Below are 18298 nucleotides of genomic sequence, written 5' to 3'. Positions count from 1 at the left end.
AGGGACAAATAAAGGCATTTTTTTGGAAGGAAGTGTCTTAAAATTCTTTTCCCAGCAGAAAGTAGTTTGATGCTCAGGATATAAAGAAGTATCATTCCATTGGATATAACATGTAGAATGTATGATTGGCTTCCTTTTTAACTTGCTCTATCATAACTGTTTTGCTGGTGCATTGTAGTAAATGTACATTCTGTACATTTAATAACTATTAAAACTAGGATTGATCCCTAAATGTTTTCAACAGTGGAGGGGAATTCATTGTTAGACTGAAGCTTTATAGCAACTATTTTTCTACCCCTGGTTGGGAAGCTCAGAGAAGAAATGTACTAAAGGAGAATACATTTTTGGCACTAGAGAGCACTACAGTTGTTTCACAGTTCACGCTAATCAATTTATTTTGTGAATGTATATAAAGGTTCTCACTTCATTACAGTTATTCCACAACTAATTTCTGTTGCTAAGCAAGATAGTTGTTAAATGAGTCATTGCAGTTAAGTTTGTAACACAAGGGAATCTGGCTTCCCCATTGACTTTGCTTGTCAAAGGGTCACAAAAGGTGATAACGTGACCCCAGAATACTGCAACCATCATAAATACATGCCAATTGCCAAGCATCCAAATTTTGATCACATGACCTCCAGGGATGAAGCAACATTGAAAATATAGGAAATGGTCATAAGACACTTTCTTCAGTGCCACTGTAACTTAAAATCATCACTGAACAAATGGTTGTTAAATCAAGGACTACCTGTATATGTTGGTCACTTGGGCTAATTATTTCTGTATTAGGACTGCTTTCTGCAATCTAATTTAACTTTACTTTCACAAAGGAGTATTGTTTTTTTAAGAGCAGGAACATTTTTCAAAGGTACTCGAATGTATACTATCCATTTATACAGTATGATAAAGATTACTCAAAAAGGATTGGTCTCAGTCATTAGTTACTAGATTTTTGAAAGGCTGATTGAGCCTATTACCAAATCACTTTCAATGTTATTGATTCCCCCCCCCAATAGATTAGGTAGGTAGGTAGGTAAGTAGGTGGATGATTGGCAGATACACACACACATACATATACACATGCGCACTGCAGCCCATTAGTGGGCTGCAAGGTGTTTGCAACTGGGCTGCACATGCATGCTTTACCAATAGCCATTACCTCCCCTGCCTTCCCTAGCCCAAAGGTGGAAATGCTGGGGAACTCTGATATAAGGCATCCAGAATTTTATTGAGTAGTACAGAAATTCTGCTAAATAAGCATAATATTGCCCATTAGCAGAAGCCCATATCAGGATAACTTAGGGTCTTTCTATGACTAACTTGACTGACAGATGAAATTTGCCAGCACTACTTGCTGTCAACTTTAGAGGAAAAAATGCAAGACTTCTGTAAGATCTAATGTTTTAAGACTGCATATAATAACTCAGTGTACTGATTTCAATCTTTTTTAGTTCAATCAGGTCACATTCAGGGAAAATTACCTTTCACTGTACTTTGCTGTGATACCACTACTGCATGTTTTTCATATTTATGCAAAACCACTTTTTGTCCAAAAAACCCTTTTTAATCTTAAAAATCCATTGCTTATCCAGATTACTTCTGCATTTCCAAGAAAAGTGAAATATGCTCAAAAATAAAGATAGACATTTAACAGGACAGCATTTTTCCAAATTATATCTAATTAAGCATTTAACTGATCTCTGTGATCCACACTTGAGAATCTATGCTGTCTTTAGGCTTTCTCATCCTAAACTAGTCCACACTGGAGCTACACTAAAATGCTAGCAGAAACAATAAATATATTTAAAAAATGATCTTTATTAAATTGATTATTATTTTTCCTGATTCTTGAAGTATGATTCCAAGTGAATGATTCCAAACTCCTGGGATAAAATATATTCCTATTAGCAAACTGGACAGATATTAATCTTGATAACAGTCTTGAATTAAAGTTGTACACCATCCTTTTTTCAGTGTTTTAAGGTTCAGTTATCAAACCAGTCAATTTCACATAAAATTGGAAGGACCCAACTGTATGCAGTCCTTTTTTCATACTTATTTTGAGCTTAATCTGTTCTGTACAAGTGATAGTAACTTTCCCATAAAGGGGAAGTTAATTGCTTTACTTAGGAAATTACTCATCATAACAGGAACTGAATCAGAAAGAGATAAGATTTTAACTGTAAAATGTGGTAAGCGTGTATCTTTCTCCTTTGGACCTCCTACAATCTTCCAGTTTCCATGAAAGCAAAATAAAATCAGAAAATGCAAAACAACATTTTCCCCAATGAAATGTAAAACCTGATCTCAAAAAAATTAATTAATAAAATGTTTACAGTTTTTCTATCTTGGCTGTTTTTAACAGCATAGCATGAATTTTTTACAACATATGCACATTCTAAATGCTAAGAATCAAAGAGATTCTGTGCAATCTATTTTATATTGTAGGTTTGCAATGTATATTTCAAGATCTAAGATACAGATTTTTTTTCCTAACATAGGCTGAAAAGTATATAATTTGAATGATTGACTTTAGTGAACAGTTTTCATTACTAAGTCTTTCACCCATGGTTTTGTTTTGTTTTTTTACAAATGCAGGAGAAATACTGGAAATAGAAAAAAAAATCCCCTTTCTTGATGCCTATTATAACTATATAACGTCCCTAAACTTATATTTAACAATGCAAAGTAGCATTCCTGTTTCAAATCATAATATTTTGATGATATAAACTAAGAGGACAACTAAGAAGTCCAGATTTATTTCAATTAAAATGAAATTGAGAATATGAAAAATATATTTCCATTCATTTTTACTGAATTCTTGTTTGTATTTGAATTTATTAGCACTTTCTTTCCAACATACAACTGTTTGAAAATGTATTTATTCACTGGGTAAAAGACCGATGGAAAAAGAATAAATATGTAAGTTCCAACATCAGGCTATTTTCCAAATATGTTAGAAGAAAGATTATGAAAATCTGAAACATAAATTAAAAAGTCACAACAAAATACTAGGTTAGATTTTTACGTTTATTTATCATTGAAGTTAACACATAGCAGCAAGTTCTGTGTTGGCTTCAATTAAAAACAATCACTAACATTGCTATTTCAGCCCCAAATTGAAGTCAACCCACTCTTAATACAAAGCACTTGGTTTAAAGGTAAAGCACTTACCCTGAAGACAAGAAATTCAGAAGGAAAGGAGGAGTGAGTGATTCCTCCACAGATCATGTATATGAAATGACACTATATAAATGTTTCAAAAGGCAGAGATTACCAATATCAGAAAGAGCAGAGTCTACAGCAAGGAACAAAAATGCTCAGCAAAAAGATTACTCAAATACTTTCAATTTTAAAAGCCTGTTGTTTCAATACTACTGTGGCACTCATTATGAAAGTAAAGACTGCAAATGGCTTGATAAGATTCAAGTAGAATCTACTGAAAACAAAAGAAAAATTCCCAGCATAGCTAAAAGACCCATGACATTTATTCTATATAAATCAAATTAAAACATACTGAATTCAATAATACTACCAGCAATAGCCTCTGCCATCAAATACCAATTTTAGACTGTACAACCTTACAAAGTCATTTGTTTATGGAACCAGAAACATTGCTTTAAACATATGCTTTGCAGGCCATATCCATTTTAAGGTATAAGGTTAGTTAACATAAAAATCAGATTTGTTTTTGACTGAGATGTACATGCCACTCAAAGATACCTATAGAATTTATTTTTTTATTCTTACCACCAAGTGATCTGTGACATACAATTGAAATTTTAGATAACCAGTATTTAATTTCCAACTATTCGTTGTAAGTTCTGTGCATGATCAGTTTGCATACAAGTAAGAGTTTTTCATGCTTTCATTTCTAGAAAACTTTTGTTAAAGAATTCAAATTCAGACTCTTAAAGCACCAATATTATAATCTGTTATCAAATCAATGCAAAGCATCAATTAAAACCATGTTTAGGTTTTGAACTTAGCGCCGTACAGTGGTCCAACCCTCTTCATTGGTTTCATTTTTAGTGCGACGGAGGGCTTCTCGGTCTTTATCTGTTCTCCAAGCTTTCTCTTTCTCACCCTCTTTTTCTCGTTCTTTGGAAACAGAAGGACCAGGAGTAGGAGCAGCAGGAGGAGGTGCTCTTTTAACTGTTTCACGTTCTTCACGTTCTTCCTTTCTATCATCACCGCGTCTCCATGAGCTCACTGAAAAATAAAGAGCAATATTTCAGCTCTACTTCATTCACCGGGCTATGTAATAAATAATCAAAATCCAGAAGAAATAATTTAATCTGATTAGAATTAAACATATATTGGAGGAATTTATAATTTAATGTTTCTATTACAGGAAGAAAAAGTAATGAAGCATAACCACAGATCAAAATTAAGGAATAAGAAGTAATCACATTGAATTAATACACTCTACAATTTAAGACTATAAACACTGTACTTCCAGCAATGTTTCAGAATACACTGCAAATTAAAAATTAGGGTTACATGTATTACAAAAGCTAGCATTATAAAAGTACAAATTTGAAGAAAATAATCATGGCATTGTATAGTACAGAAGGACAATTGAGATCATGTAGTTCAATTCACCATAAAGATTCTGTGCATGAATCCACATTTAAGTATTTCTGATACTTATAGTTGTCTATATTTGTCATTTCAGACTATTTCAATAACCCATCAAGATCACTTTGATTTTTTTTGTTTTCTAACATTTTCACTGTTCCATCCCATTTTGTCATATGAGTAGTTGAAAGTTTTTTTTCAGTTCTCCATATAAAATAATAAATAAATTGAACAGTAAATAAGTCAGTTCTAAGCATCATGTCACCCCCACATGGGCAATGATCTTTTTAACCTCAACAACTGGGCACCCAGAATAGAGATTCTCAAGTGTCTCCCCTTCTTCCATATCTCCTTCTGTTGAACTGTACTTGGTAAGCTCCCATTTTATTTTCCTGGCCACTCATACAATACAGAATACTCAATATTTGCAAACCAGCCACTAGATTTTCTTTTGTTGTAGTTGTTAGTTGCAAAGTCGTCTAAAAGGATAATAAAAGAGCCGTGGTAGTGCAGTGATTAGAATGCAGTATTGCAGGGCAGGCTAATTCTGCTGACTGCCAGGGGTTTGATTCTCACTGGCTCAAGGTTGCCAGTGAGGTCAGCCTTTCATCCTTCTGAAGTCAGTAAAATGAGGAGCCAGATTAGGGGCAATAGAGAGACCTAAAAAGCACTGTGAAGCAGTAGATAAGTCTAAGTGCTATTGTTATTGCTATTAAAGTGATTTCTTAATATTTCTGATTTACTTTTAAAAATCATCAAGTGTTGCCTTTAACAGTATCAATATTTCCAACAATGGTGTCTGACAGATAAAATTGTTCAGATTCATGCTGTATTGGACTCTGTTTATAGCAGGTCTTGTAAAGATGGTTAGGGCAAGATTTTGTTATTTTGGTGTTTGATCCTGTTGGCTTAAGAAAAATGCCAGTGTTCTATCAGCTGTTAGCTCAGCCACATCTATATCAGATCCATGTCCCTCCTTGTTGGTTAAGGCCTCCAGAGGTGACATGTGGTTGGGCCTCGATAGAGGTTAATTCTTTGAGAGGGGGTAATTTCACCATTTCTTAAGGAGGTAATGATTCACCCCCTTCTTGATTCCTATATCCAACATTTTTCATCCAGTTTCCAATTTTTCCTTTCCAGAGAAAGTTGTGAAGGTGGTGGTAATTACCAGCAGCTTCAAAGAGGTCTGAAAGAAGAGGATCATCTGGCGTTCTTTCAGTCAGGATTCAGGCCAAGGTATGGAACCAAGACAGCACTGATTGCACTTTAGAATGACCTCTGGTGAGGATGGGATGGGGATTGTGCATCAAGCTTTGTTTTTCTTGACTTCTCAGAAGTTTTTGATATCACTGATCATAGCACCATTCTCAAGTGGCTTTAGGGGTTTGAATTTTCCTCCTTCTTCCAGGACCAGTTCCAGTTGGTGTTTGATAGGGAAGGAGATGTTCAGCCCAAGGTCCTTATTATGTGGAGTGCCACAAGGTTCAGTGATGTCCCGTCTCCTGTTTTATCATCTTCATGAAGTCACTGGTGAGGTTATTTGTTGGTTCAAGGTGAGGTATGTTCTGTTTCACAGTCCCTCATGCCACGGTTGGATTACTCTTGTCCCTCTTGCTTGGATTACTGCAATATGTCCAAATGGGGCTGCTCTCAACAGGTGTTTGAAAACTTCAGCTGATTCAAAATGTGGTGATCCGGATAGTTACAGATACCAGTCATTCAGCGCACGTGGCACGTCTACTCCACAAGCTACATTGGCTACCATTTAAAGCAAGCGCTTCATGGCTTGGGGCCGGGCTACCTCTGGGACCATCTCTCCCCAGTGGTGTCTATCAGTGCTGTGAGATCCAGCAGACGAAGCATGCTCGGGGTCCTCTCTATAAGAGAGTGCCATCTGGCAGGGCCTCAGAAGAAAGTCTTTTTCTGTTATGACCTCTGCTCTCTAGATCATTACCTCCGAGATTAGATTTATCCTGACCCTGCTGGACTTTTGCGAGGCATGGAAACTTTGGCTTTGTCATCAAGCTTGGGGCTCTCTTAGTATAGGTGAGCCCATTTCTTGGTCTTGGTAGTGTTAAATCAGCTGCTATGCTGTTTTATGTTATTTTTGTTGTTTTTAAACTTGTTTTTATTATTATTTAATTGTTTTTAACCATTAACCTCCTAGATATGGTATGAGAAATACATATGAGATGGTTGTCCATATACATTTATTAAATGTACAAAAATATACACCACCTGCATTTTTTTGTAACAGAAATGCATTCCCTGTTTTTTTGATAGGATTTATATAACAATAATAGAATTGGGTAGGAGTAGTCTACCTTCCTCCCGATCTGTTCTGGGTGGGGGTCCTCTCCTTTCTCTCTCTTCAACACGGCCTCGAAGATCACGACCACTACGGTCATCTCTAGAGTCACGACCACCTCGGTCCCATTCATCGCGACGACCTGAATCTCTCCAGCTAGAGGTTTCCTCAGCTGGTCCTCTTCTCCAGACAGTATCATCCCTTTAATTATAAAAGTTATATCAGTGCAAAAGAAAGGACCTTCAACTACAGGTTATCTGCAAGAAAATTACGTATGTCATCACTATCTTCATATAAATTGCAATTATCATTGGGAAAAAAGATTTTAAAAAGAGCATGAGTACTTTTAAATGCCTTTGGAAAAAAATAAAATACAGGTAATTCTTGGTTAATGACGACTCATGTAGCAATCTTCCAAAATTACAACAGCACTAAAGAAGTGGTACTTATGAGAAGTCCTCAAAATTTCAGCCATCCCAGTACCCCAGCAGTGACTGATCATGATTTGGGCAACAAGTTCACAAGTATAATGGTTGCAACATCCTGTTGTCATGTGATCACCACCCACCTTCACACGAGCAAAGTCAATGGGGAAACTGACAAGCCTCTACTGTAAGTTGCTCCTACTCCCACCGTTCTTTATCTTGATGAGCCTATACTCTGTACCACATGCCCACCCAATGACATGGCAGCTGTCCCACGTCTGGTCGCAGTCACTCTTTGCCTGGTTGCTTCAAGCCACAGTAGGCACTTACCCACTGCCAACCTGCTTGCAAGCCTCCCCCAAGGCTTGTGACTTTGTCAGTTTCCCCATTGACTGCTTGTTCAAAGCTGGCACAAAGCTGCAAGGAGGTCCTTGCTTAATGTCTTGTGATCCTCACTTAAGGACAGCAACGGAGACTGCAAAGATTGCTGTTGCTAAGTGATGTGCTCATGTGACATTGTACTTTACTACCACATCCCTTAGTGATATAAATTATGATTGTTAAGGAAGTATTATCTATAAAATGGAAGCGTCCCTACATTTTTGTGAGCATGCAAATTGTTTCTGTAGTGTTTTTTTTAAGTATTTCCAACCCAGTGGAATATTGGGAAAAGTATGTTAAAGGGACTCTGGATTGTCTCTTTACATTTTTGTCTGTCCATCTATCTGTCAATCAGCAAAGTAAGCCTCTAAAGACAGAACAGAATGGAACCAAAATGGTTTGGTGGGAAAAGGAACAAAAGAAAGATTGACTCTGAAATTGGTCAGATGAGGCCTGCAGGCTTTAGGAGAAAATCCACCCAATGGAGGGGAATGTCGAAAGAGGCAGTATAGGATTGTCATTTAGGTTGTTGATGACCACTCCATTCTAAATCCCTCCTGGTCACACAATTCAGTGAAGGATATTAAACCTATGTCATGCTTCCCAATCATTTCCACATAACAAATGTACAAAACAAATGCAAACACACACACACACACACCCTACTGCTTATAAAAGGAGTGGAAAGAATTAAGAAATCATTCTCTACATGCTTTCATTGAAAATTATTTTGTTTAAAACTTAAGCCATAATAAAACACATTTTTAAAAACTGGCATCTTTATGGTTGATAGACAAGTGCATATTGCTCACATATTTCAATATATATTCCCTACATCCACATATTTCTTGTCATAAATACCAGATACTCCACTAGTCTATCAAAATTATCTTCTGGTTCATAAAGGAGAAAAAGAAAAGAAATAATGCTATTAAAATATAATAAAGTCTAACCTAGGACGCCTAAAACGTTCCTCCCGATCTAAGTCACGGTCTTTGTCAAATTCTCTTTCCTTTTCATTTTCATCATGGTCTTTATCTCTGTCCCATTCACGGTCTTCTGAAGGTTTGGAATCCCGTGGAGGTCCCCAGCTGTCTTCTCGAGCCTTTTCTCGTTCTCTCCATCCACCTAGCCAACAGCAAAACATCAACTTTTAAAGGCTAATTTCAAAAGCACATGGAACATCCACTCCTGCATTCTTTAGCCGAATTCCCTATTTTCCATCATTCCTGCAATGTCTTTTGCCACACCCCACAATTGTGCAGAACTTGATTGGTAGGACTAGTGTTTGGGAGCTGACATATCTGTCATATGAAAAACTGGAAAACTTTCATTCCATAAATGTATTCTATGCTGCTTTTTTCCAATTGGTGGTAAAAGCAATGAATATATGAAAGCATTGGGGAAGAGAGCTAAATTTAGTGGCTTTCAGGTTTAAAAAGTAAGGAACATTTCAAGTAAATTTTTAAAAAATGTTTTCCACTTTAATTTAAGTCTATAATAAGTAGCTGCCTGACACTGTCATGTGGTCTAAATCATAACTATTAAAGAAAATCTCATTCACAAATTGCCCAGAACATTATGACAGCTGCAAATGAGACATTTTCATAAAAAGCAGCAATTCTTTAACTGTGAAAAGCAAAATCTGTTTTAAAAATTTAAATAGTTAAATGATTAAACATGTTGGTATCCTATTCAAGTCTCATGAAATCCAGAATGACGTCACTGAAGTTTTTTGTGATTTTTAGATACCTATAATAGAGACTTCTAAGTCAAACTCAAATCCTACTAATTATACTGGATAGTTAACATTTTTAATTTTCTTCACAACAATACAGAAGAGATTTGCCACTGAGATCCTCCTGTCAATTTCTTAGTATAGCATACAGATCTGAGGTTTCTTATTGGTTTTCTGTTCTCATATCAATCTGGTCCAATCCAACTGAGCTTTTTAAAAATCAGCCAAGATAAACCAGGTGCTACCACCTAATGGGGCAGATATCTACAGCAAGATTATCTTTAAATCATTGCTAATTAATTATCCGTGTCATATTTGTGCTCAATAATCAGATTACATATTAGAACTTGGAATGTCTCCATTTAATTATTCATTCATTTAATCATTCATGTTCACTAGTCAAAAAATAAAATGGCACAAAGGTAAAGGAAACATCTTACCTTGTGCCACACCTAAACCATTTCTTAGTTCTTCCTGTGAGAGGAATATCACCAGCTGAAAAGTAGTGTATTATGGTAAACCTTCTACTGATTAGCAAAGGAGTCAAATTATAGATAGGTGCCAAATGTGAAGTTTTTTAAAAAAAGATGGACACATCTTATATTTAAGTACTTCACTTTTCAATGTTAAGTATCTGTATCTTTCAGTTTTATATTGCTAATACATTTCTTGAAATAAGCCACCAGAATGTATTAATCCATATCAGACACAAAACATTTAGAACAAAATGTTTTATATTCTTCAGGCATCTGTATACTACTAACACTCTTTTCTATAACCTTTAAACTGGACAAAATAGTGCATCATAGGGCAACAATTTCTGAATCAAGATATCTCAAATGGGCTAACTTACAGAATGCATCCAAAATCCAGGATCCATGACTCAGATAGGATTGAAATTTGGTAAATATGTGATTGTTTTGAGGTTGTTGTGCCATTGGCCAAAGGTTCACAAGACTAGTCTTGTTTTAGTCCTCCAGAGCAGAGTAGACTGGCCCCTCCTTTGGCTGCTGGAAATAGGTAGACCAGTCCTGCCCTAACTGTCCAACCAGCAGAAAATCAGAAGTTGCTCCCATTCCCACAGCTTTTTTGCCCTTGGTCATTCTGTTTTTCTCTTTTGGTAAGGAAATATTTCTAAAACAAAGACCCAATAGGTCATGGGATGTCTCGTTTATAATAAAAAGTTACAATTTACATGAATTTGTTTACCTGGTTTACCAAATGGTCTCCAAGGTCCAGGCCTGGAATCATCTCCGCGTCTGGGACCTCTATCATCATCCAGTCGTCTGGGTCCTCGATCATCATCTGTATTACGCCAAGGTCGTCTATCTTCATCACTCCTTGAAATTCTATCATCATCCAGTCCACGCCTAGGCCCTCGGTCATCATCCAGCCCACGCCTGGGTCCTCGGTCCTCATCTGTGTTGCGCCAACTAGGTCGGTCATCATCCAGCCCTCGCCTGGGCCCTCGGTCATCATCGAGCCCACGCCTGGGCCCTCGGTCATCATCGAGCCCACGCCTGGGCCCTCGGTCATCATCGAGCCCACGCCTGGGCCCTCGGTCATCATCAAGCCCACGCCTGGGCCCTCGGTCATCATCCAGCCCACGCCTGGGTCCTCGGTCTTCATCCAACCCACGCTTGGGTCCTCTGTCGTCATCCATGTTACGCCAACTTGGTCTGTCATCTTCCAATCCACGCCTGGGGCCCCTGTCATCATCGAATCCACGCCTGGGGCCCCTGTCATCATCGAATCCACGCCTGGGGCCCCTGTCATCATCGAATCCACGCCGGGGGGCCCTGTCATCATCCAATCCACGCCTAGGGCCTCTGTCATCATCCAATCCACGCCTGGGACCCCTGTCATCGTCCAAGCCACGTCTGGGGACCCTGTCATCGTCTAAGCCACGCCTGATTACCCTGTCATCATCCAAGCCACGCTTGGGGGTCCTGTCATCGCCAGTTGAACGCCAACTCGTTCGGTCATCATCCAGGACTTTCCTAGGATCCTTGTCTTCTTCTTTATCCTGTTTCAGTATTTTATCTTCTGTTGCTTCCTGGGTAGGCTCTCTTACTTCTTCTGGAGTAGTAGACTTAGTCACATCATCTTTTTGTAAAGATTTTTCATCATCACGTGCTTCCCCACGCCGCCACTCTCTAATAAAACAAGCCAGATTTTTATTTTCAGATGTCCAAAACCCAATAATTGGGTTACTCTTGCAAATTACAGCTACATAACTACAAATTATACATGATTTCCCATCTCCAAAATTCTGTGAGCAACTCTATGTTAATACATGTATTCATACATTAGGAAGTCACAAATTTCCATGGATGAGTATAAATAATAAAATGTATTCTAGAAACCGTAATACTAAACTTCAGAGACAATAAAAGTTATGGTTCACATTTTTTGCTGGTTTTCCAATAGAAACAATGCAAGTTTATTGGTTCAGCTTCAATCTCAATATCATGAAATGGAATAAACTACCATCTGTAGTTTACAGAAACTTCTCAATTAGATATCATGAGTCATATTCAGGTTAAATGTAATTTCTTAAATAAAAGTGCTTTCTGCATAAGAAAAATATACAGCTGATCTTCATTTAGTAGCCAATATCTCAACTACTGTTTGAAATTATGAAAACATCAGAAAGTGTCCTTTACAGCCTATAAAGCACTTCTGACCATTGTAAAACATACCACTACATGCAGTCATGTGACCACATTTGGGGTACTTGGCAACTGGCTCGCATTTATAATTGGTTGCAGCATCAGAGTCAATGATCATGATTTACTCCTTTTTTGTCATTTTCTAGCAGAAAATGCAAGAAACTCTATGCCATTTCAGACAAATAGTTGTCCAATCTCTTCTTAAAAACCTTCAGTGCTGGAGCACCCACAACTTCTGAAGGCAAGTCAGATTGTTCTAACTGTCAGGATTATCTATACAACATCATCTTACAAACTACAACACACTATGTGAACTGACCAAAATATCAAATGTGACAATTAGCCACTCAGTTTTAAGGTGTGTATAAACTAATTAACAAAAGAAAACGGAATTACACACACCACTCTAAATCAAATGTTCCAGAATATTCATATATGGAAACATTCTATTATGCACATTGATTTGCTCTTGTTTACTGGATTTGCATTGAACTACAGTGCTAGTAATTTGAGACAGACAGACAGACAGACAGAGAGAGAGAGAGAGAGAGAGAGAAGAAAGAAAGAAAGAAAGAAAGAAAGAAAGAAAGAAAGAAAGAAAGAAAGAAAGAAAGAAAGAAGAAAGAGAAAGATTAACTACAAAAATAGAAATCATTAATATTGGAAGAATAGCCTACAGATATTAAAGAGATAGAAGTGTCAAAAGAGTAGATCTGAATAGAAAAGCATACTGGTTGGAACAAGCTGTAATTTTGAGTATTCTTCTCTGAAATGCAAAGTCTGTTCCGAGTACCCAAAGATGTTCTCAAGGAACAAGCTACACAATGGCCAAAACTAGGGATTTCAGACCACTTTTTTATTCTAAAATAAAGAAGAGTATCAGACGTTAAGTAGATGAGACATTCTTAGGAGGTTACAGTATACCAAAACAATGTCAAAGAAATAGACTGTCAGCAGTTGTACAGCAGAAGAAAAACAGAGATAACCAACAGAGACTGGAAGGCAACTTCACTTGGAGAGATTTTCTCAATTTGTTTTATTTATTTCTGTAAGAAAATTTATATTGCTACACAACTCACAACCAGTGACACCGGGCAACTTACAAAAATTAAAACTCAATATAAAAACAATAACCCCCACTCCCCTTGTAACAACAATCAATTAATTAAATAAGCCACTTGATTGGCTCCATCCCGTTCTGAGATCTCCAGGTCAGTTGACAAAATCAAGTCTTCAAGGCCTTGTGAAAGGATGTCAAGATGGGGGCCAATATTATCTCCACAGACTTGATGTCATACAGGGAGTGAGCAACCATGGAGAAGGCCCTTGTTAATGTTGCATGAAGGAAGGAAACAACAAACAATTCTTGCTACTGTGGCACTCCAGACACAAAAGGAAACTTAATCAGGACAGATATAAACAAAGAAAACCCCAATAAACAAAACAATACACAGCTTACCACAATATAGTACCTAACCTGGGCAGGAGGAAAAAAAAAAGGACCACGTTCAGCATCTTCTCCAGGTTGCTCATCAATATGGATCCAGGTTCCCTTCCTCTTGGATTCCAGACTTATGTTGACCCTACTGTCTATGGGCAATTCATCTCCTTAGATTTATGCAACCCCCATTTCCTCTGAAGTACAATTTACTCTCTACACATGATTCTTTCCTCAACGGAGTACAAAAGAAAAATTGACATGGGGAGAGTTTAACTGAAAAGTCAATTAAGATAACCTTTATTATCATTTTTTTCCCTGTGGGCACTCTGGCACATATTAAAAATGAAATTCTATTGCCCGCTCTCAAAGTGTACACAGACATAACACACATATAGAAATCAACTTCAAACCAACCCAATGTTGAGGATGGTTAAGTGCCATAAAGCTCAATTCACTGATCCAAAATTCATGTTGAGTCCCATCTGGGCCACAAAAATCCAAAACCCAATAAAATCAAAATGAACCATAGGTGCAGCAAAATATTTTACCTAACTCATTACAGATAGGACCAGGTTCCAACATTCACCCCAGAGTTAAAACAAAGGTATTAAAAATGTATTCTCCATTTATAGGCTGCAGAATACATGCAGAAACTTGATATATATTTAGGGGATAGCTTTCATTACAAGAAATTGGGTAAACTATGCATTCCAGGTACAGCAAAACTCAATATTCTTACTTATGATCACTCAAGGTCTATTTCAACAAATGTTATGTGTGTATTCCTTGGAAATGCAGTAGCCTATGTATGTATATTGACCCTTCAGAGAATAGAAAATGAAAGTAACTTGTTTGAACAGACAGTTGTTTCCACCAGGCAAGAGAACTAATAAAAACAGGCACAGAAATTTTGTAAAAGCAAAAATATTAAAGATTTTATAACAAAAAATAATGAGAAAATTGCTTATGAGAAAATATTTTTTGAACAAGGGGAACATTAGGATTATAAAATAATAAAAAATAACTATATTTTTAGGATCTTGACAATTAAACACATTAAACTACCTAAACAATATAAAAGAGCAGGCAGAATCTATGGAGGAAGGGATGCAAATATAGCCATACATTTAGCAAAATGATTCCCACCTAGAAGGATAGGACAAGCCTTATCGATATGCCAATTTGCTTGAAATGGTTATACACAAATCTCAGTTGGTTATTGAATATATTAATAGTTCCACGAATAGTTCTTATTAACTGTACAGAAAGAGAACTCTCACTAAGATTATTAAGGTTTGCAAGAATGTTCTGGAACATCTAAAGAATCCTGGTAACATGGTATTAATGGCCACTAAAATTATTCCATTATCCAGTCAATGTTCTTTGGATGACAATGTACACTGTTGCAGAGGTTATCAGAATCAGAAGAGAAATGTTAACCTGTTATAGTTTGCTTAAATATTATTCTGTAAGTTACCTTTCTGGGGGACGTCTCCATTCTGAATCCTGATCAGTAGTTCTTCTCCAAGTACTTTCAGCTTCTCTATCACCCCAGCGTGATTCCTATATTTAAACACAATAAAAAACTACCTTAGAATAGTACCAACATGATTAGGAATACTTCATATTTTAATTTCAATTATCACATTTTTTAAAAAAGCACAGAGACTATCAATGGTTTCAGAAACACAATCTGCTTCTAACTAGTTTGCAAGTTTAAAGAACATGCTATGGCCAGAGTAGACAATCTATTTTCTTTCAAGGACTCCATCCCTGAGGGATGAAGCCCGCGTAAGGAAGCAAAGAATGGGTGTGTTTCAAGACAAAAGCAGAGAGAAGCATTCTCTATCATCCCCTCTTTTCAGAAATCTTTTTTTTTCTTTCCTAAGCAGAAGACTCCAAAGAGCAACCCTGTAACTCATTCCAGAGGGTTGAACTGGTTATTTGGTTCTACATCCAAGCTGTCAAATTTGTGGCCTGCGGGCCAGATGAGTCACGCGCTGGCCACGCATGGTTTAGCAAAGGGGAAAGTCCCAATACGTGACGCTGCCACGACAATGCAAGTTTGACACCCCTGTTCTGCATTGTTCCAGTTTTCTTGAAAGACCATTGGATAACTATGCACATTCAACATGGATAACGGTGGTTCAGTTAAGGTGGGATCTCAATTATTACTTACTACTTAACAAAAGAGAAATGGAAAGGGGAAACAGAGAATAGTAGTTCCCCATGGCAGAGTATACACTCATATCCCAGTATGATATTTGAAATTCATTTCTGAAATGGTACAAAATGTAGATATAAGAGAAACCATGATTTCTGTAATGGCATTTCAAATTAAACAAAGATTCAGACTAGAAAATGAAAAACAACAAGAAATGATGGATGTATTATAAAAAATTATTTTTGCTAACAAAATTTAGCTTGGTTTCATTAGCAGAAGCTATTTTGTGAATGGGCTCCATGTGGTGCTACTGAAAACATTTTCTCAAAATCCAAATCCGCCCATTTACTCAGAACTTGCTTTTTAAAAACTGATGCATCTTTTCCAACTTTTCAATGCAATCCCAAAGGTGCTTTTTTCAGGAGGCAACTGGACTTTCTAGTTTTTTTCTTTGAAGAAGTGTTGCTTCTCATCTGAGAAGCTTCAGTTCTGACTGGATGGTTTTTCGTCAAAGAAAAAACAAGGAAGTCCAGTTGCCCCCTGAAAAAGCACCTTTGGGATGACCTGGATAACTGAGAATCTCTACAGACTTTTCAATGCAATCTTTTTATTTTTATTTAGCTTAGACCCATCTGACTCTCCAAACTATTTTTTCCAATGTTTAAAATTTTATAAATCTATCAATTCTTACACCTGCAATATTTTATTACCTTGCCAACATTTTATTACAGTAATCTAATTGCCAACAACACACTGAAAAAATTAACCCATAACTGATCCTAATGATAATTGCAGTGCCTTTGTGATCGTGTAATCACAACTCTGGTGCTTGGCTACCATCACACCTTTATGATAGCCACAGCATCTCACAATCATGATTGCCATTTACAATCTTCCCAATTTCTGATAAGCAAAGTGTCAATGGCAAACTAAACCTGGCAGAAGCCATTTTCTTAATTCATCGTAGCCACACACCATGGGAGGGGGCAGGAGGTTGGGATGCCTTGCTACACGCAACATAAATCTTTCTCATGAGAACCAAGGTCATCTCTCAGGTGATGCAAGGAGGAGAAGAGTACTTGAGGAGCCTGCCAATTAACTTAACTGGCCAACATGTTTAGTGACATTGGGAAAGGGGTTATTGCTGGTTTAATTATGCTAAAACCATGGGAAAGTTTCAGAGTTGGTTTTCCATTAAGCATGCCGATATGATGTACCCAATAAAGAAGTTCCTTGAGAAAACAAGTAGCCTCGGAGTTCTGATTTGCCTGGGATCATCTGTGGGAACCTTGACACAAAGTCAATGTGAGGGTTACAAGAAATACACTCATTGCAAACAGAACTCCAAGGCAGGTTGATTCCTCAAACAGTTTTACTGGGAGATATGATCTTGGCACAGACTGATGGAAAACCAACTCTGAGAGATCCCACATTTTCCACCTCATTAAAAACTGAAAGTTTCCTGTTTTCCCAAACAATGTCACATTGTCTAATCTGGGTGCTGGCTGGTTGCCTGATTACTTTTCTTCTCCTCCTCTGGCCAGCCATCTGCTGGAATGCTCTTGGTTCATAAGAGAACTATTTTATTTTGGCTACAAAACCTCAATTATCTCTACGCCCCCCTCAGCTCCAGGCTGGGTCAAGCCTGAAGCCATATGAAGAAAAATTCCTATAGAAAACTACGGAAAATGGCCACAGCCAGGTCAGCTTCAGGGTTGACAGTCAAGGTATCAATGTACTGAATAATATCTTTGTTTAAATCAACAACAGAACAATATCTGATATTATTTTGAATAATCCTTGCATAAATATATACTGTATCAATACATTTGTAAAGTAAGCTAAGGTTTAAATAGCATAGAAGCCGTATGATTTCTAATCAGAATATTTGAACTGGAAATGTATAGTATATAAATATATGCTTTCCAGAAAAATCCAGTTCATTAGAATTATTTACCTTCCGTGAAAGTGGATCGTCAAGATTCCGCCTCTCCTCTTCACGACGACGCTCCCGCTCTTCAATTTCTAATTCCCTTTGACGTTTCTTTCTTTCCACCTCTTCTAGTTTTTTAACACGTTCCTGATATTCCCGCATTTCTTGTTCACGTTTTTCACGTTCAATACGTTCTTTCTCTTCTTGCTCTGTCCAAACAATCATAAAAATAATAAAACAACTTCCCATTTTGGATTAAAAATGGGTATTTCATCTTCAAATGTACTGATTTGAACATCACTTCACCCTTACACCCTTACACTGCTTGAAAGTTAGCTTTAATAAATTCAATTTTGTGAATAATAGTTAAGGATGTGTGGCTCAATCTAAATCTAGCCCGTTAATTCATTTTTTTTATTTTTGTAGCTTCAAAAAAATTGCTATTTGCAATTAACCCTAATATATTTTAATGGACCTCTCCTACTCTCCTAGGGAGCCTCGGTGGCGCAGTGGTTAGAGTGCAGTACTGCAAGCTACTCCTATTGCAATTTGATAGATCGAATCCCACCAGGCTCAAGGTTGACTCAGCTTTCCATCCTTCAGAGGTGGGTAAAATGAGGACCCAGATTGTTGGGGGAAATATACTGACTCTGTA

The 18298-nt window shown here is 37.1% G+C and overlaps 1 protein-coding gene across 2 annotated transcripts in view; it reads right to left on the bottom strand.

Moving 5' to 3' along the window:
- Window positions 1-3012: 3012 nt before the first annotated feature.
- Window positions 3013-18298, bottom strand: part of EIF3A (eukaryotic translation initiation factor 3 subunit A) — a 37569-nt gene continuing 22283 nt past the window's right edge. Inside the window, exons 17-23 of one of the 2 annotated variants that reach the window (XM_087964455.1) lie at window positions 17668-17852; window positions 15024-15109; window positions 10834-11589; window positions 10643-10803; window positions 8649-8823; window positions 6906-7090; window positions 3013-4212 (exon numbers count right to left, since the gene is read on the bottom strand). In XM_087964455.1, the coding sequence (XP_087820581.1) occupies window positions 3986-4212; window positions 6906-7090; window positions 8649-8823; window positions 10643-10803; window positions 10834-11589; window positions 15024-15109; window positions 17668-17852 (1775 nt within the window). In that variant the 3' untranslated portion in view covers window positions 3013-3985. Of the gene's footprint in view, window positions 4213-6905; window positions 7091-8648; window positions 8824-10642; window positions 11590-15023; window positions 15110-17667; window positions 17853-18298 lie in introns of both variants that reach the window. The other variant, XM_026669914.2, reaches the window with a different exon arrangement.

The sequence above is a fragment of the Notechis scutatus genome, chromosome 4 (assembly GCF_049901735.1).
Source record: "Notechis scutatus isolate UNSWTSFEM ecotype Mainland chromosome 4, rNotScu1.2, whole genome shotgun sequence".
Classification (NCBI taxonomy): Eukaryota; Metazoa; Chordata; class Lepidosauria; order Squamata; family Elapidae; genus Notechis; species Notechis scutatus.
This window is presented reverse-complemented; position numbering and strand designations above follow the sequence as displayed.